This window comes from Clytia hemisphaerica, unplaced genomic scaffold (genome assembly GCF_902728285.1).
Source record: "Clytia hemisphaerica strain Z4C2 unplaced genomic scaffold, Clytia hemisphaerica genome assembly, whole genome shotgun sequence".
In the NCBI taxonomy this organism is placed as follows: domain Eukaryota; kingdom Metazoa; phylum Cnidaria; class Hydrozoa; order Leptothecata; family Clytiidae; genus Clytia; species Clytia hemisphaerica.
The window spans coordinates 1220332-1241426 of NW_027103734.1; the positions used below are offsets into that span (position 1 = coordinate 1220332).

Here is a 21095-nt window from a genome sequence, read left to right on the forward strand (position 1 = left end):
CGTTTCTTCCCTTGGTAAAAGACCTCCCAGCCCATATTTTTAGGCGTAGAATTTTTCTATGATTTATTATTCTTGGCTAGAAGTAAACACAACGCGCGGGATTGAGTAGAAATTTACTTTTATAACCACTGCACCAGACTGTCACTGTGAACCACCAACTTTTTTACATTCTCAAAGTTTCTTCATTGAAGAGATGAATTTCCAAGGTAACTTCTTATCTTATTATTATTTTTTAAATCTAATTTAGTACTTTGCAAATAAATTGTATCAATATAAAAGGCGTTACAGGACCCTGCCGACGCACCAGACTTAACGAACACCGCACATGCGAAAGTCTGGTGTAAAATGAGATTTTTTTTACCACCGGAAATCTTTACACCAGACTTAAGGAAGTCGGATGTCCGGTGACGGAGAAGGATATTTTTTTCCGCCGGACAATCAAAACACCGGACATGACCAGTCGGGTGCGTTTGGTGTTTCTTAATTTTTTGTTTCATAAATGTCCCGCGTCCAAAATTCCCTGTATGCAACACTGGACTGACACCGGACTTATTGCGTCCGGTGTAGTGAAAGGATACTTTTGCCACCGGACAAATACACCGGACAGTCCGGTGCGTCGGCAGGGTCCTGGCGTTACGCGTGTTGGGGGTCTTCGACAAAAAACTTTCGAATTTTTTATCGGCATTGGGCCGATAAGCTCCAGACCCCCTCCCCTCCTTGCTCTTATCGGCCAAAATTTTTGAAACCAACTTTTACATCTTCGAAAACACAATTTTTTCCAATCATTACCGCCATCGCGTTGATCTCGCCTTCCCACCCGTCTTCGTTGAGTTTTTGTCTATTTGCACCAACATTGAGTTTGTTCATACCCGCATTGATATTGTTAATCAAAACAAAAGTTAAAAAGACGCGATGAATAAGTCGCAACATTTCGAAGGAAATGGCAGCACGCTGGCCTATGAAAAAAGAGTTTTTTTATCAAAGCTAATTCAAAACTGTACTTTTAAAGTTGCGAATTTGTGCGCGAAGGTGAAAGCAAGTGAAATTGTATGCTTTCAGTGGAGTTTGTGGACAAAATCAGAAAGAAATTGGCTGAAAAGATTTTCGTCCCAATACTTGTTTTTTTATCGGTATGTAGTTGGACCCCCCCACCCCCTTATCGGCCCAATGCCGATAAAAAATTCGAAAGTTTTTTGTTGAGGGTCCCTTGCTCTCTGTTTTTTCACCAGCAGCGAATAAACACTTCGACCTCCTGACCTTAGCGGTGGCCGTATTGATGGCAAATGTATTCCTTCTAATCCACACAAATATTTCAAATATCGGTCAATGGACAAATTCAACAAAATATAGCACATTAATGAAAAAATCGCCTCTTTTTAGCATATTTTTTATGTGTTTTTAGTCCTCCTTCAAACATCCCAATGCGCACCAAATTAAAAATCCCCACTTAATAATTTCAAGAAATTGATCAATCGCCAAAAAATGAAAGTATTAAATCTAGGCCAAAATTAATCCACAGGTATTTTTCAAAACAAAGCCAGCACAGAAAAAAAATACATGTAACTCAAAAAAAATACAGTGTAACAACAGTAATGAAGAAAAAAAATTGCAAAGGTTTGGCTGGACTTAAAAAATTGTTGGTTTGCCGTCACCCGACCAACCCTACCTTAAAACCTGCCGACCCAAAAAATTTTATTGCCATTTTAGGCAATTACTTTTTTATTTTCTGGTTTACGGACATTATGAGGAAAAGTTTTGGACAGGAGGATGGAAAAAAATAAAAATAAAATTGATGTTTTAAATTTTTTTTATTTTCTTTTTAAAAATCAGAAATCGGAGGAAATAATAAAATAAAATTTTATGAAATTTGCTAAGTATCTAAATAAGTCTCTCTTCAACAACTCTTCTTCTTAGCACATATGCAGGAAAAATGTACTCTTGGAGTTTTTGTGGATAGGGAAATTCCATGGGGAAGTTCCCTGACATTAAGGGAAGGATCAAAGTATCTTTACATTGGCAGAATAGAGCACAGCTGTGTTAGATCATTTAACCCCCTCTCTCTTCTCTTCTTTTCTTTTGTTTTCCTGTTTAAGTAAAGGTTTTTTTATTTCTTCCTTCTTTTTTGAAGGTCGGAGGAGAAAAAGTAAATAAAAGTTTTTGAAATCTCCATTTTATTTATTTTTTATTTTGGCAAAAATAACGTCGGCGGATCCGTAAACCAATAAATAAAAAAGTATTTGCCTTAAAGAAGAAATGTTTTTTTCTTCAAAAACTTCAAACAATCAAATCAAAACTTGTATCTTGTCTGTCTCAAGCATAAGAATCGTGAATTCCCTGCTAGCGCTCTTCTGTTTTCCATTCAAAATTACCTAAATGTAAACAAACCCTTCCATGTACAAAAATTTCTTAAATCGTCAAAATAAAATAAATTTCCGACCGACCGACCCACCTCCAAAATAGACCTTTTTTCAAAGAGGACGTCCTGTTGAATAATTATGTAGTCCAGCCATAAAAACAATGATAGAGCCATGCATAATTACTGTATCATGCATATTGTAATAATTATGCATGGTTTTATCATTGTTTTTCTGCTGGACTACATAATTATTCAACAGGGTGGACTCTTTGAAAAAGGTCTATCTAGGGTCCGGTGACGGCAAACTAACAATTTTTCTAAGTCCAGCCTTATTTCCATTGAATTCTATTTTGTTATATAATTCTGTATTAATGTTTAGTTAATATGTGACGTCTCTTTGCACAATATAAACAAGAAATAAACTCTAAAATATGGACTAAAATTTTAACACAAAACTTTATACCGTGAGATCGGGTTACTTGCATCAGTGGAGGCTAACATGCATAGCCCTCAGATGAATGACCTGGCTGGTCATTCAAATACGAAGTTAAATCAAAACAAAAATGGTAGAGTAGAGCTGCGAGTGGAGATGCGTAGTTCATTTGTTTTTAAATTTTACTGCTTTGATTGGTCAGTCATTTGATGGCCATGTAAGTTTCCCTCCACTGATGCAAGTTACCCGACTTCACGGTATAAGAACAGATCGCTAAATTCCAGCTCCACTGAAGGACTTTTCAGAACAGAAACTTAATTTCCAGCTAACAGTTTAAATATCTGTGTGGACAGATCGACAATTTCCAGAGAATTTTCAGCTGCCACTCCAGGCAACCACATTCAGAAGGAAAAGAACAGATCTCAAAGACTTTTTGACTTTTTTGAAATTCCCTCAGAACAGATATCGTGAAGCCGGGTAACTTGCATCAGTGGAGGGAAGCTTGCATAGCCATCAAATGACTGACCAATCAAAGCAGTAAAATTTAAAAACAAATGAACTACGCATCTCTGCTCGCAGCTCTACTCTACCATTTTTGTTTTGACTTAACTTATATTTTAATGACCAGCCAAGTTATTCATCTGAGCAGGGGGGGGGGTCAGTGTACTAGAAGGTGGCATGTATGTGTACTACAAGGTATTTTTCAAAACTTGACACCCACCCACCCCTGAAGTACACCATACTACATGGAAAAATACCAAAACCACCCCATACCCTCTATTTACTACCGGGTAGTACCTGGAAAAAACCAAGACCACCCCATACCCCCCAATTACTACTGGGCACTACCTAGAAAAATCCGGTAAATAAAGTTTGTTTTTTTTCGGAAAATCAGAAAATCAGGTAAACATTTTACCAAAAATCGGGAAAACTTTTTTTCCGAAAATCAGGAAATCAGGAAATTGGGAAAACTTTTTTCCAAAAATCGGAAAAACAGAAAATTTTTTCTCAAAAATGCAAAATGCGTGAGAAATCAAACTTTTCAAAATTACGCGAGACCATGTGGAAATGCATGAGTCTCACACCCAATGCGTGAGAGTTGGCACCAATGTTGAATGTTTGAATTCAAATGTTCGAATGTTTACATTGACTCGATAAACCTTCATTTCAGTGGGATCTAATAGGATTTCAATTCATTCCAAGAAGTTTGGAAGAATGATCTTGAACAAACTTGGCTTGATTAATTTATAATAGAACAACTTTACATTTCTATTTTAGCAGATAATTTCTGAACCTTTTTGTTTCCACACTTTTTAAACTTCGATTTTGGACCCAACACCCCTATTTTGGTACACAGGTAGTAAAAATCAAATTCGATTTTGGACCCAACACCCCAATTATAGTACACAGGTAGTACATGACAAATTTTTTTCTCAAACACCCACCCACCCCAGGATAGATGCCACCTTCTGGTACACTGACCCCCCCTGATCTGAGGGCTATGCATGTTAGCCTCCACTGATGCAAGTTACCCGATCTCACTGAAATTGTTTAAAAAAAAAAACTTTAGTCAAGAAAGATCAATATTCTGGCAGCAGAGACAAAAAAGGCTGTAACTTTTGATAGAATTCAAATAAAATATAGAGCCCTTTTGTGCTTGTTATAAAAAGAAGCTGGAAAAAATTTAGCAAATTATAATTTTTTTGCTCTCTGGCACTGCAAAATTAGTCGATCTTTTGCTAAGATAAACTTAAGCGAGACGGTGTCAGCAGAACGCTATGAAACTTTTTGTAATCAAAATGTTGAACTTTAAAATCAAACAAAATTATCGAACTATATACGATTGACACCGCCCGGCTTAAGGTATGCCAGATTTGGGTTATTTAGTTCCCCATCCATCCAATTCCACTCCTGGTAGGAAAAATCCAACGTTCCAAAAATGTCATTTATTTAATGGTTAGCGTGAAAAATACATTCTTCTATTCTTCATGATGGTTGTTGCTCTTAAAACAATAATATTAGCACCTGAAAAAAGTGTTTAAATTTTGACTGTGTCAGATATTTGTTAGATTTCCCTGACCTGTACCCTACAGTTTATAACAAGCCAAGAGTTCACATATCATGTGCAATGTTGCGTTGGGTGACACATAGTTCGCACCCCCCCTTTATAAAGGGGGGGGGGTAGCGATGTTCAGAAAATCTCAGAAAGGGGGGGGTAAGAGAATTTTTTCTAGAAAGGGGGAAGTTTTTAGAAAGGGGGGGGGGGTTCATCTAGAAAGGGGGGGGTAAGATGTCAGTGGTATGTTTTTTTTTGTGTTTTCCCAAATTAGAAGTTTTATTTTTAATTTACAATGCAACGTCTTCTTTATTAATTGTTTAGTATGTTTGAAACATTCGATTCAAAATGATTCTATTTTTTTCGCAATGCAGTGTGTTCTATTTTCTTTTGTAGGATTTTGAGGGGGGTAGCATCAAATTTTAAAAGGGGGAAGAACCTAGGGTAGGGGGGGTAGCTCTAGGGTAGGGGGGGTAGTGACCCCCTTCCGAACTATGTGACAATAAATGTGACATGGATGGCACTGGTCTTCTTACCGTATATTATAAAACACAGACAATCTGAAAATTTTATGAACAATTTTCATGTTTATAACCTCAATCCAAAGGGTAAGCATTAATTAATCTCCTTTGTCTTTGAGTTCTGGTATGAAAGGTGTCTGTTTGCAGATTGGTCTGGGATATGATGACATCTTTCTTCTTCTTTTGTTTTGACTTCGGATAGTGTTCACCTTTTCCTTGTTAATTGTACCAGTATAAATCACTGAAAGTTTATCTATGTCTGCCAGGATTTATCAAAACTTTGTCTTTCCCTGGCTGGGACAAACCATAAAAAAACTGCAAACTGGCAGTTTTCCTTCCCCTCGACAGTTGCGCACTCTTCAACACAGAAGTTTCATTGCACTAGGTTTGTCAATCAGGTTACCGTTACTTGATCATACAGAGACCTTTCCAGGATTTCTGCCAGAAAAAGTGTCGTACTCTGTCTAAAGCTAAAACATCTTGAAAAATAAAGTGCCATACTGTCAAATATCTCAACGGCCAAAGACTGGGCACAACAACAACAAATCTAAAACAAAAATATCTCTTTTGGCTCTTGTTTTATTCTAGAGCGCAGCATTGATCTTGCATCTGATTGGCCATAAATAATCAATTATATTTCACGCGCAAAGTACTAAAAAAATGGACAAATTTGAATGTGGAAAGTCTATACATTTTCTTGTTTTTGGGTTTAGACAATGGAGGCACGCTTCGCTCGTAAACTTTCACTTTGGAAACCAGTGCGATTATTACACCATTATAACTTGGTCTTCATCTCCTATATCTAATTCTGTTACTTGTCCTTTGGAGATAGGTATAATAAAGAGGTATCCTTGCACATCCTTTTAGTAGTCGTTTGGTGAGAGAATGCAACAACCTACCAGTAGAGTAGAGCGGAGCTGCTTAGTCCATTTGTTTTGAAATTTTGCTGCTTTGATAGATGTTTTGGCCCCATAGTGCGGAAGGGGGTCTGATCCCCCTTGTTAAATGATCCCCCCTTCTTGGCATCCCCCAACCTTTAAAAATGCCTATCCCCCAAGGGCTTTGTGCTAAATTTTCGAAAATATATAGTGTATAGTGCGATTCAATAATCCCTTTCTTGCTGCTCCTTCCTTCTAAAAATCAATCCCCTTGTTTTCTCTCTCTATTTGTTTATGATAAAGAGGGAAGGGAAACAGTAAAGAAAAATTAACAGTGCTAGGGAGGTCACCCGTTGGGATTTTTGGCGCGGAACAAGGAAGAATTCACCAAAATGAACTTCAACGCATTATACCGTCAACTGCTTTAACTTGGGACTATCTGACAAAACATGGGACGGCAATTCGGCCACCATTTCACCAAACCTTCAAAGTCATTTGATTTGAGTTAATGAACGGCGTATTAAAAAATACACGATTTCTCTTTCGCACTGAGTAGGCTTTTAAATCGAAATATAAAAAAATTCAAATCGTTTAATTCTTTTTTTAAATCAATCAGAAATCAGGGAAACAAATAAACTAAATCTAAATATCTCTTTTCTTTCCAAAGATATCAATGTTTTTCTACGTCAAGGTTAATACACGTTTTTTTTTTTAAGAAACACACTTTTAAGAAACATGAGGCTCAGAATGCCTAAAAACTAAGAAACATCTAAGAAACATGCTGAGGCTGAGAATGAGAAAGTAACATTTTTTACTTCGTTTCTTTTAAGAACCTTCAAATCAAAACAAATGTGTTATTTTCTTTGCATGAAAAAAAGGCTGATTATGTCAAAAAGTTTAGAAACATGTAAGAAACAATAAAGGCTCAAAAGGCCGATTTCTTAAGAAACATTGAGGCTGCTTGGTAAAACTAGTTTCTTAAAAAAAAAAAACGTGTATACTAGTTACATGAAAAATGGCGAAAAATGTAGATTTTCAAATAAACTAGCATGTGATAGATATTGTAGCCTAAATCGTACCCTGGGTTTACTAAAAAACACAATTGAAAAGATGAGCCAGTTCATTAACGACAGCCATTTGTTTCCATGTGGGTCAAGAATTTTCTGGTGCTGTAAGTCAGCGCTAACATAATCAGCCTTATGAAAGACTGAATTGGAAGGTTCTTAAAAAAACCGAATTAAAAAATGTTATTTTCTCATTCTCAGCCTCAGCATGTTTCTTAGATGTTTCTTAGTTTTTAGGCATTCTGAGCCTCATGTTTCTTAAAAGTGTGTTTCTTAAAAAAAAAAAAGTATACACCATCTGAAAGGTAACCAAGAATGTGATAGTGGGCGTACATAAAAAATAATTGCTGGCTTGAGAATTCAAAAAAATACCTTTTTTGCAAAATTTTATTTGAAAGTCCTTTGTGAGAAAAATAAGGGGTCATTTATTAAATTTGTTAAGTATTTCCAAAGTTATTCCATATTCAAAACACAAAAAATCGCCTTTCCAAAGAATCGTCTGCTCACCCTGTACCAGCAAGAAATAATTTTTCGAAAGCAGCACCAAAAATGGCAGATGAAATCTAGCTTTCCACGTGACGGGCGTGCAGAGTTTTGCTGACACAGTTTGAAAATCAGCCCAATGACTGTTAAACTTTGGCTTATTGCTAATGAGCTGGAAATGATAGCTGAAAACAAATTTTAGCACTACAAAACCTCAGCTTTCAGTTGGTGTATGCTGCTTACATGAAAAAATCCGCAATCTTGTCAAAAATCACAATTTCTTCTATTTTTTGAAATTCCAGACAGCCTGTAGATTTTCAAAAATAGCAGCATGTGATAGATTGTAGCCTAATCTTACCCTGGGTTTACTAAAAAAACTGCGAAAAGTTGAACCAGCTTCATTAGCGACAGCCATTTGTTTCAAATGCAGGTCAAGAATTTTCTGCTGCCATAAGTCAGCGCTAAGTCTTGTTTTCACCTTGACGTCGAAAAACATCAATGTTTGTTTGTCCCTCAGTCAGTCTGTTTGTCCGTCTGTCCATCCATCCATCCGTCTGTTCGTCTGTTACCAGCTTTTCTCGGGATTTGCTCATTAGTTTTTTCTGATTTTTTGCACAGTGATGCAAAATGGTGATTCCCAAAAAGTGATGGACCCTGATTTTCAAAAAAAAAATTTGGGCCAAAAAGTGCCTAAAAATGGGGTTTTTTGGACTTTTTGCGAAATTGGTTCATTAGTTTTTTCTGATTTTATGCATAAAAATGGCAAGGTTCTCTAAAAAGTGGCTGAATCAGTTTTTATTTAGTATAGTTTGTTTTATCTATAAAACATCTGCCACTATGCAACTTTGCGTTGAGTTAGAATGAGAGAAACTTGTTTTGATTTTCAGAGTCCAATGTGCTCAGCACCATTTTTAGTATCTGTGCAAATAAAATTATCTCATTTGTACTGATTGTCAGCTGGGGTGGGGAAGGGGGTGGTTCCCCCATTTTCAGAAAATCAGGGTTTCCCAGGCTGGTATCAATACAAATTTAGGGGGTGGGTCCCTTTTTTAGAAAATTGGGATTTTCCATGTTGGTATTGGTACCAATTTAGGGGAGGTCGCCCTTTTTTAAGATGATTGGGATATTCAAGTTGGTATCAATATCAAAATAGGGGGTGGTGTCTTCTACTTTCAAATCTCAAAAAATCAGGTTTTCGGGTCATGAGCTGGTATCCTGGACCCTGACCCCCCCTGAGGGGAATTTTGTTTTGTCCTTTTAAAAAATTCAACAAAAAACCTTATCAAGTCCCCATGCATAAAAATTCTGAATTAACAAATAAAAGTAAGGTTCGGCTGGGAACATTTACAATATTTGTTACTAAGAGATTTTAAAGAGTCATTTTGTTATTTTTTTAGGATTTGGTGATAACTATCAAGTAAGTTTTTAGTCTTAAATTGATAAAAGTTGTAGCAGACAAAACTAAAATTATCAACCCTGTGAAGATTTTTGTTTAATATGATAAGGGATTGGTCAAGCTTTATCATTCAGCTTGTCTGTTTTTAGGGAGTGTACTGAAATGTCTTTTTTTTATGCATTCCAATATTCCCTTGACAGATTTTTCATTTCTCATAATAAAGATTTTGGATTGTGCAATTATTGAGGTAAAATTAATTTTTTCTTTTAAAGGGTGATGGAGGAAGTGGAGGTGGATTTATGAGCCCTGGGTTTGGTGGATCACAAACACCAGGTCCAGATGCTAAAGTAAGCGATAAGTTAAATTGTCTTTTTAAAAACCTGTTGACAACTTTTAGTTAATATATTTGAATACTCTTATAAAGGCAAATTGGCCGGACAGGAATTAATTGGCACATTCGTGAGAGCTGGCCTGATAGCTGCGGCACTGCAGTACACACAACTATATATTTTTGTTACTTTCTGGATAGTGAAGTTTGGAGTTTGGCATTCATTTGACCTTACCTCGTTTACCAATATTTGTCCATTTCTATCGATGATCAAAATAAAAAAATGGAAAGTTTGATTTTTACAGAAATCAAGAGCTCAATCGCTTCTACCAGTAACTGCAGCAATCATTCAAAAAGCTGACTATAATGCAACAGAAGATGTTTTTCGATTTGAAGGAGTCGAAATTCACCAAGTAAGTTTGATACTTAGATTGTATTTGTGTTTGTTAGGTTTTTATCCTCTCTCTAAGATGTATAGTCAATGTTCCAGTACTCTAAATGGTCCAAAGTTTACCAACTTTCAAGTTCCAAAGATTCATATACTTGCAGTTTAAAAGTAAAATTGGAACAGAGTTTGAAAAGTATAATGGTTTGGAATGAAAAGTTACTTCTGATTTTTTTCTAGGTGACATTTGTTGGTATCATCAGAGAGGTCAGTGAAGCTGCAACCAATATTTCGTACAAAATTGATGACATGACTGGTGACTTTATATCAGTTCGAAAATGGCTAGATGACGAGGTATGTACAAATATCTCGTGCTCGTCTCCCTTCAACTTTCTATGTCCTAAGCATATTCTCTCATAGGAGGAGATAGCCCAAAGTTCTGTCAAAATTTATGAAAGCAGTTCTAGGTTCTCTTAGATTTTCACATTGAACTTGTCTTCCATAAAGCTCCGCTTAATAAACTAAACCTTCACTAAAACTTATCTTTATCTAGTCTTTATTTAAAATTAAAATCTCACTACTGGTTTTTTATAATAAAAAAGGTTAAGACAATTTCCCATTTGTGCCTGCTTGGGCAAATGTAATTTATAACTTTCTTAAATTACTAGGAGAAGACCGCATTCAAGAGATCAGAGTGCCGAGAAAATACATACGTTCGAGTGGTTGGAAATATGAAAGCACTATCTGAGGGGAAATTAAGAAATGTTATGGCATTCAATATTACACCAGTTGTTGATTTCGATGAAATTACATATCACTTTTTGGATGTTGTTCATGCTAAGCTAGCAATCGAAAAGGTAATTTTCATCGGTTGGAACGGGTGCTCCGATTTTTATTGATTCTTCCTTCTTGATATCACTCTCTTCCATGAATATGACTTCCCCTAAGTGTGTACTTACCTTTTGTTACGTGGCCATTTTGAATTATGGTTGGGCTAATCTAGAGGGGGGGGCGGAAGGTACTTCAACCCTTCTTTACTCTATGACGTAGGACGGTGGGGGCTCAAAATGCTGGAATTTAAGTACTACTCTAACATTAACTTAAAAATAAGAAACAGACAAATTTCTTATTTACGGTTAGGGTAAAAAGGAACTGATTATGCCTTAGCTGTTTTGCTGTCTTCTATAAAATGACTCATTGAAAAAAGGAAGCTTCGCAAGGGCCTTTCGTTGAATTTTAGAATTTAGAACACAACCATAGTTGATATGAGTTTTCCTACAATAAAATATATTTCATCATCCTATGGTGAATTGAATAATAGTCATTCTGGTATCGCTGTCTTAGATTGTTGGTGGCTCATCTACAGCACCGTTGGGTGGGGTACAAACCCCTGCTGGTGCAAATGCTGATAACTTTGGTGGTGGTTACAATGATGCAGGCTTGACCGGTCAAAACAAATTGGTCTTCAATTACATTTCTGCGTGCACTGAAGAACAAGGAATCCACTTTCAGTCGTTGAAAAATAAATGTCGTGGAATGCAAGAAAAGCAGTTGAGGTATGTACGATGTTGGATGACTTTCCCTCTAACACACGACTATGAAATTATTAGTTTTCTTATGAGAGTCATAAATTTATAGATAGTAGTGAGATCAGTAAACCTTCTCAAATTTCATTTGAATCGTCACTCATATCAGTTTTTAAAAATATATATTTTTGTCAAGGAAATGATTTATACCAAAGATGAGCTAGTGGGTTAAACTAACTTTATTTTCAAAAGTTATTTTAACTTTCCCTGGCCCAAATTCTCAGTAAAATATTTGAGACAATTTTCTTTCTTTTCAGGAATTGTATCGAATGGTTGAGTAACGAAGGACACATCTATTCAACGATAGACGATGATCACTATAGATCAACATCTAGTTAAAAATGCTAGAGTATAATCAATACTTAGTTTTGTTTATTTATATTATCCACGTGGCAGTCACTGACAGCGGATTGCTGCATTTGCATAAACGTTCGGAATCTTGGTCTACTATCTGTGGAAAGAATTACAATATTCTCATCGGACTATCAGAACAAATTTTTATACTACGGTATACCACGGTTGAGAAAATAAAAAAGGAACCAACCAGAAGGGACACGTAAAAATGACAAAATGATGAATGGTGAAACGACGAAAAGACAATTTTATTTTGCATTTTGACGTTATGTTTGGTGACTGAAGTGCATATATCACTAGAAAATGTGATGTTTTTAAATACTTAAAGTGATAAAATGTAAATAATTTAGGAACTCAAATTGACTATAACATGATCAAATGAGTTCAACAAATCCTTTGTTAAGTTATCGACTTTGTCCTCTCAGAGGGTATTGCAATAGGTCTTATCGGAGTTTTTGATTTTTCTAAAAAAGCGATGCATTGTGGGATTGTTTCGGGAGTATTACAATAGAAATCTCTTTGGAATTCCTCGGGAGATTTCCAAGTGAGCGGCCCGCGCATTGAAATTTTTTTTGGTCTTTAAAATGAATGTCGAGTTACGCAAAACTCTGAAACTGAAACTTTCCGAGTTAAGTGCTGATCAGCAAAATTTCTCCCCAGTGGCAAAAATCGGTGGAATTTTAGCGCTTAAATCGGGGAAGCTAAAAGTGACCAAATATCAACTTTGTTTTTTTGCATCCAGGCCGCCAGTATTTTCCGCCATTGGACCACCCTACTGCGTGAAAACTAAAAGTGCGTGTTTTGAGCCTACTGCTGGGAACGCCAAAATAACCCGAGAATGGGCTCTTCCAGAAAAAATCCGTTCATGGGGGGTGGAGGATATATTATTTTTCTCATGAATTACCCCTGGACATTTTGATTTTTAACCCCCTGGACACGGGTTATACCCCTGGACACGGGTTATACCCCTGGACAAACATCAAATCAACCCTGTGGACACAAAAAAATACCCCTGGACATTGGAATTTACCCCCTGGACATTGCAATTTTTTGGTATTTTTTCAATACCCCTAGACAATTCATCCTCCACTCCCCATGAACGGATTTTTTCTGGAAGAGCCCAATGGAAGGAAAATAGCTCGAAAATTTAAAAGAACGAAAATAAACCGAGCTAAAAAACGAGAAATAACTCAAAAATTTAACGAAAGGAAAAAACTCGAGTTAAAATACCAGAAATAAATAGTTTCATTTATACTGAGACGATTAATTTGTCTGAGACGAGCAATTTAGAAAATGAGCATTATGGAGGAGTGTACCTTCCATTCATGTTTCAATAAATAGGATCTCCTCCACACAGATCACATTTTACAAACTACTTGTCTCAGACGATTTTTCCGTATAACTCGTCACGGAAAAAAAACGAGCTACGAAATTGAGAATAACTCGGTTTTTTCGTAACTCAGGATTTCCTAGCCTCTTCGCTAATATCATCAACTCATTTATTACAACTCGGTATCTATTTAGCTGACTAGCGCAGAACGGCGATCTTTCGACTTCGTACAAATCTACCAAGTTGACCGTTATAGCCCCGGGGGGGGGGGGGTACTTAGGCAAATGAAGGGTACAGTATGTGCCGCCCTTAAGGGTACCTTTTTTGGACTTCCAAAGTCCCGCTAAGGGTCGGAAAAATCTGAAAATCAAATTTCAGTCCCACTAAGGGTCGGAAAAATAGGAAAATTCCAATTTTTTACCCCCTGAAAGATCGAAATTTGGTCAAAATTGGTCAAATTTGTCCCGCTAAGGATCGTAAAATTCCCAAAATTTTTCTTGGTTTTCTCTTTTTTAGTCCCGGTAAGGGTCCAAAGTTCGAAAGTCGGGCGGCACCCCCCCCCGCCAGCTCGCAACCCTAGTACCCCCCCCCCCCCCCCGGGGTTATAGCCTAGTTTAACGTCAATGACATAGGCTACAAAAAAAACAAGTTACCAAAGAATGCGCATAATGGTAGGCAAGCTGCGGAGAAGAGGACGAGATTTCTCATATGAAAACATAATTTCAAGAAACTAACTAGATAGTACCATTATGGTATAAGAAAGCCGCGGCTGGAATGGTAACATCTGAACTTCTGTTGTTCTATCTCTGTCGTATTTGATGACTATTTTTTGATCAAGAGATCAGTAATGTAGCATCTTTAAAGGTAAATTTTATTGGTTTGTCGTTAATACTTACTTTACAGTGTGTTTTAGACATTAATGATATGCCCTTGATAATACACTTGCATTGTAAAATCATTGTAAAGGAAAGATCAACAATAAGAAATTTAAACAAGCACAAAATGGCTGGGCTGAAAGAACTAAAAAATAAACAGAGTGCCTCGAATGCCTTCGCAATATTTCACTGAAATCTTTTTAGAAATCAATGAAAAAGTACATCTAGATAATACTGTGAAAGTTTCAAGCCATCACCTTCAAAATTTATCATTCAAACTGACAAGAAAGTTGTCATCTTGAATATAGTTCTTATAATTTCAATTTTGGCAAAAAACTATTGTTTCCACAAAATACCCCTAAAATATGTCCAAAATTAGTTCAAGTGTTCTATTGGGTACAGATTCAAAGATATCTAGTAACAAAAAAACTTTTTGTAAAGGAAAGTAAGAGAAAAATTTCAAAAGCTATCTACCAATGATAAACTGAGCATCTTGATGTTCTTATAAAGCTCGGAGACAGAGATGGAACAGCAATTAACTGAAAAGACAATGCGGTAGATATTCCAGCCGCGGCTTTCTTATACTATGATAGTACAAATCTAATGGTATCAGTTTTACAACACGGAACGAATATTCTTACAGGTAATCATTCCCTTGATCAATGGTTTATTTCAAAAAAAGTTATCTTGGAAAAGACTAGCTGTATTATTGTGCTTGTTAACATATGATGTAAAGGTAGAGTAACACAACGGTTAGATAGGCTAAACTAACTGTTATGACCAGACGGTGTTATTCGAACGAATCGCAATTGAACACAATCGAATAATTGCAATTCGATTGTCGAATGGCAATCGAATGGCAATCGAATATTACCCAGGATTTGCCGTTCAATTGCTACAATTAATACGACCCTGCCGACTCCCCGGGCAGTCCGGGGACGACCCTGGACACCGCCGTACATTGCGCGGTGGAGTCCGGTGGGCGTCCGGTGGGTGTACATTGGTATTTTAGGTAAGATCGAAAACACCGTACAACACCACCGTACGTACAGAATCCCACCGTACACGGAATACACCGGCAGTATTTTTCGTGTACGGTGGGACATTTACTACGGTGGTAAAAATAGGTTAGGCTCCGCCCACCCGACGCCCACTGGACTTCACCGTGCAATGTATGGCTGTGTCCAGGGTCGTGTTCAGGGTATTTGTTTCCCGCGTCCGGGGATTTTTTATTTGTTTTTGAGACTTACCCCGGACACCCCGGACTGACCGCGCGGTCTGGAGACGGGCAAAAAAATGGCCGCACGGGCATTCCTATTCTCCGACTTTCAAAAAATGGCCGCGCGGGCATTCCTATTCTCCGACTTTCAAAAAATGATGTTGGCGTGGTCAAGTGCGGTAATTAAAACACTCTTAAAACGGCAAATTTATATATTTAGCAAGTGAGGCCGAGGTACTAAAACAAAATGCTTATGCTTCCCCATGCTCGATTTGAAAATAGTCACGAACGTTCGACAGGAAAGACACAAAATGTCCGGGGTATTTTTTCCTCGCGCGTAATGGTGCCCCAGACGTATGTCCGGTGATATTATCATTTATTTTCAACCCTGGACAAATACCCCGGACTGTCCGGGGAGTCGGCAGGGTCGTCAATTAATTACGTTCGATTGTACATCGTCAACTGCTCCAACTTGGGACAAGTGTACGCAACATGGGACTTGTTGATATCTGGCCTGTATTTTCACTTACTGTTAAATCTCTTTGACAACAAATTTGTTTTGATAACTCCACCAAATTTATCAATCATACTTTCTGTCACTTTCGCGGCCTTTTAAACTTTTGTTTTCATTCAAAATGACCGGACGCCGAATGGAGAATTAGAGAACGCCTGCCGCCTAACCGCCTACCGCCTAACCGCCTACCGCCCAATGGGATTAACAAATAGCAAGTGTGTAACTTGTCGCGCGAGTGACGTCAAACGCTCCATCGTTTTGCCACTAATTTGGTCTTCTTCGTTCCGGACACTCGTGCGTATTCCACTACAGATTTTTTTCATATTTCGATTTAAAAGCCTACTCCGTGCGAAAGAGAAATCGTGTATTTTTTAATACGCGGTTCATTAAACTCAAATCAAATGACTTTGGAGGTTCGGTGAAATGGTGGTGGAATGGCTGTCCCATGTTGCGTAAGATAGTCCCAAGTTGGAGCAGTTGACGGTATTCGATTATATTTGATTACGTTTGATTGATTCAATTGTATTAGATTTTATTCGCTTTCGTCCGGTACTTAAGCACTCGACCGCCCACGCTAAAAAGCTCTAACGGAGTGATCCAATTTAGTTTAATCGCAATCAAACTCATTGAAAATAATCGTAATCGAACGAAATCGAAGATTAATCAATATGTAATTGACAATCAATCAAACTAATCGGACATAGTCTAACTATCAATCGAACCAATCTAACCTTACTCGAATGCAATAGAATATTAACCAGGAATCGGCTGCTCGATTGAGATTCGATTACGTTCGACAATCGAATCGCAATTATTATTCAATTGCGTTTGATTACATTCGATTGGTTTGATTGCGATTTTTGAATGAAGTTGTTCGATTGACACTGTCTGATTATGATCACAATTCTTCCAAAAGGACCTCTGACCCTACCCACAAAAACCGCCAGGGAGGGATACTCCGGCCAGCTGGGTGTGGGGGTTACTCATTTGTTCCAGGTAACATAAACTCCTAACCCCTAAACTTTAGGCTAAAGGGTGTGCCTGCTACATAGGGTACTATAGCGCACTTCTCACTTGTCGCTAGGGCAGGATTTAGTGGCTTCTGGTTGTTAGTCCATTTTTTGACGTTTTCGCTACCCTTAGAGAGACTGTTTCCCAAAAATCTAAGTCAACATTTTCAAATTTTAGTCTAAATTTCAAGAATTTAATGTCTTATGACTACTTCTCTACTCTATGAGCGAAGAAGTAGATTTTTGATTTTGGTAACCAGATGGTGTCAACCGAACGAAAATCCCAATCGAACCAATCGAATGTAATCAGACGCGATCGAATAATTGCGATTTGATTGTCGAACGCGTGATCGAATAATTGCAATTCGATTGTCAATTACGTTCGATTGAACTTATAGATCATGTTCCATCAGTCCATCACAAAGTGCCATATATGTAAACAAAACTCAACATCCTTACAAAAGTTGTCTTTTTGATTTCCCAAACATTCTTCTTAAGCGTTCACTTCCACAATAATTTATGACCACAGTCAGTCACGTGACCGAAGTGTCTACTAAAACAATTCGTGGGTAAGTGGCAAAGCAACACGCAGATTATTCGTAAAGTAAAGAAATATCTTTTGGCATTGACAATCAAATATAATATATTACATTATATTTCCTCAATTCAAAGATCAAAAATTAATTTTGCATTCGTAAAAAATAAAAATATAAAAATAATGAATTAATATTACATACTAAAACGCCCCCGTCTTTTACTCTCGTCTAATTTCCGATCTAGGAATGTGCAAAACGCCCGTCCGCCCAATATCCACCCAATCATCCTAAATTCACTTTAATTGTCCTTTACATGATATCAATGATATATATTTTATGGATCTCTCCTGAAGATTTACCTACCGTTTCTCTGCTGGTTTTCCTTATGAGAACCCAATTTATAAATCAAGAAAATCTTTGACAGTAATCTATGTGTTTATGTTGTTAGCCATCCAGACTTAAGAGCCATTTTTTTTTAAATCTTCAAATTCTTCAAGGTGTGATTCATTGATGTCTCAGATTGTGCTGATTGTGCTTGCTCAAATGATCCCTTTAATGAGAAAAGAAGATCCTGAAAAATTCAGGTCTATATCTCAAGCGGTTCTCAAGATATGGGGTTTTGAAAATTTTGATTTGAGCAATTTCCGCCCCCAAGTTTTTGAAAATCTGTAGTGGTGCAAAATCCAATAATAAATAATTTCTCATCTAGTTGGTTTTAGGGGCTGATTTTTTCAGGTTTTGTTCAACTTTTTATGTAGATTAATAAAAATAAAAATTTGGGTCCAGAAATTTCCCAAAAAAAATTTATAGGACCCCCAGCAGTGCCTGTTTTCTAGGCTATGTATCAGTGTTTTAAACATACTTATTGTTTCTACCTCTACAGAAAATTAGGAGATGTTGTCAACTTACAATAGAAAATCAACCCCAGCCAATTGATGGTACCATGATGGTAATCTTATCAAGTTTTTTTGTATAATTTCCATCTAGTCTAGACATGGTGCACACACGATTTAGTAATTGATGGTACCATGATGGTAATCTTATCAGGTTTTTTTATGTAATTTCCATCTAGTCTAGACATGGTGCACACACGATTTAGCTTTAAAGCCAAACAAATTTGGAATAAGGTTCAGAACTCCATGTTTTGATTTTGCACACTATAATAATACTGCCCAAAATTATATGCTAATTCTAATAATTAACTTCAGTGGCAGCTTGGCAGGGGGTGCAGGGTGTGCACTGCACAACCCAGACAGAACTGAGAGGGGCGCCAAAAGAGCTTTTCAAGGGGGCGTCAAAATTTTGTTGATGTTTAATTGAGCGATTTAGCGCCCTTCTATTATCTAACGATCGTTTAGCGCCCTTTAAAGATACAATGTTAATTTTTTTCACCTACGGCGCTTCGTTTTCTTTTGCGCTCTTACATGATTTGCTCTTCATTTTTCCATCAGTTGGAAACAACCATCATTATTAATTCGCAAAAAGCAAAAGCAAGAGGAGTGTTGTGTATCTACCAGGGGTTCAAGAGGGCGCTTATCCCTCCCAAAAATGAGAGATTGCCAAAAAGATCGAAACTGTAGTTTTTGTATCTTATGCTGACTAACTTTCTCTTTTTAGGGGTTCTTTTGAGCTGTTTGACTTTTCTTACACCATGAAAATTTTGCCTTGCTAGTTACAAAATTTTGATTTCAATTTGATTAATCCGATTTGAGTCCAATTTGAGGGGATTCATTTTGGGTGCTTAGATTTAGACGTTTTTAGACTGATTCAAAGGTGAAAATTGAAAAATTTTCTGTCGGCGCAAACCATGGTTGCGCCTCCTCGCCCAGAAAACTTCAACTTTTCAAATGACAAGGAAAGGGATATCAAGTTACCATTACCATCATTTTCGTATAAATAAAAGACGTTTCTTAACTTCATAATTCCGGTTCTTAGTTTCAACCAATCAATCTTACACTTAAATATTTTCACTTGATGATGAAGGGCGCCAAAAAGGAAACAAACACCAGGGGCGCCAATTTTATAGTTTGCACCCCCGAGAAAATTAAGCCAGATCGCTACTGATTAACTTAAGAGGTTAGCTAGCTTTATGGTACATTGTCACAAATTTTTTTTCAAAACTTTACTCTTCCTTTGAAAATGTACCCTCCCCTTTTTCTTACATGAAAATTCAACCCGACCTAGAGGCCAGACAAAAAATATTTTAGTATAATCTTTTCTGCTTCAAAATCTAGGAAAGGCTGCTTTCAAGAGAGGCCTATCCCTTCAACAAAAACTTTTGAATTATGAAAAGTCAATCTCTCCATGGGTCATTGCCTGGATTTTGTAACAGACCCAATATGAGACAATGCATAGCTTCAGCCCCCCCTACTTTTTTTTTTTGGGGGGGGGGCTAAGAAATATTTTGGCCTTTATAGAGCCTGGGGGCTAAAATTACCAAAATATTTGGGGGACCTAGATTGTTGGGGGGCCTAGATGATCTGTCTGAGACTCTGGGGGCTGTTCAGCTAATTTCAAAAGATCTCTTATCTTACTATTAAATCAAATATAAAAAGGAAAAGATTTGTAAACATAAATATTAATACAAGTAAAATTGAGTTTTCATTTATCAGTACTGTACTCGCATATATTTTTTATTGACTTCTCTACAGGGGCGGGAGAACAATGTTTTTGTTTTTTCCCCAAGTGTTAGGGGACCTAGCAAAAGGCAATTTTTTGGGGGAAGCTAGATTGTTGGGGGGGCCTTACTTTGTTGGGGTGAGCTAGAAACCTGGCTGAAGCTATGCAATGTTTTAAGTTATAGCCTGAAGGATAACTATATTAGTCAGTGTTGTATCCACCAGGGGAGCTGAAGGCTTTTTTAAGCTAATTATCAATAATTCCGATCTTTTTAGTTTGTTTACAGACAAAACGCCTGTGGTACTAAGTTTGTCAGGAAAGGATCATCTCCTGTCCTCCAAAAAGAAAATCTGTGGTAAATTTTGTCATATTCATTTATCATGATTTTTAGAATTGTAAAAGATCTAAATGAGACACTTTGATTTCAAGTATTTTTTAATAACACACTGGCAAGTCAATTGAGGATATTGTTGCTAGATAGTAAATATATTCAATGTAATAATATTAATTTTCTTTGTTTTGATAAAACATTAATCAAAATTCTTTTATGTGGTTTTGAGGATCCTTAGAAGTTTCATTCTGAATTGTTAGTTGCTTGGCAACACTTTAATATCATAAGTTGCTTCTTGTGTTTATTCTACTTTTGTGTCAAACTGAAAATAAGATATTTCTCCTGAACGTAAGGATTGGATTGCAAAAAGAATTGTTAATGGCAATATCAGGCGGGTGTTTCAAATATTGAAGGGAATTATATAAATCCTTCTCATAGAACGTTTCCTTCGCCTACATTTGGAAATGGAAAATAAAACTACAAAGGTTTTCATCTTACAATAGAACTTTGTGTCAGCAAAAAGATGATAACTGGAAAACTAACTGAATGGAATTGTATTCAAATTAGAAATATACTAGATGGATTTTTCGTTTTATCAGCTCTTGACAGTTTGATTGTTGACGAATGAAATAAAATTGCATACTTATTTTGAAGTACTAGATAATGAAAACGGATCAAAGTCGAATTAATTTTTCATTATCATCCTATTCTCATTGTAATGCTTTCTTGTTTGTTTTAAAGGGAAAAGTATCATAGATTATTTTTTTAATATTATCAAAATAAAGTAAAAAGTAGATTTTCCTCCTATTGATTCTATCATG

General features: G+C 36.7%; 1 protein-coding gene across 1 annotated transcript; it reads left to right on the plus strand.

Moving 5' to 3' along the window:
* Positions 1–30: 30 nt before the first annotated feature.
* On the plus strand, positions 31–12232 carry LOC136805089 (replication protein A 32 kDa subunit-like). Its single transcript, XM_067061654.1, has 8 exons — positions 31–206; positions 9189–9208; positions 9460–9534; positions 9821–9928; positions 10141–10254; positions 10569–10757; positions 11245–11456; positions 11744–12232. Exons 1-8 carry the CDS (start codon positions 194–196, stop codon positions 11823–11825), a joined length of 813 nt encoding a protein of 270 aa, XP_066917755.1. The 5' UTR covers positions 31–193; the 3' UTR covers positions 11826–12232.
* Positions 12233–21095: the final 8863 nt, after the last annotated feature.

Coding starts and splice junctions, on each gene's coding strand:
- LOC136805089 (XM_067061654.1), top strand. Junction 9,929..10,140: donor AAGGAGTCGAAATTCACCAA/GTAAGTTTGATA, acceptor ATTTTTTTCTAG/GTGACATTTGTTGGTATCAT. Junction 10,255..10,568: donor GAAAATGGCTAGATGACGAG/GTATGTACAAAT, acceptor TTAAATTACTAG/GAGAAGACCGCATTCAAGAG.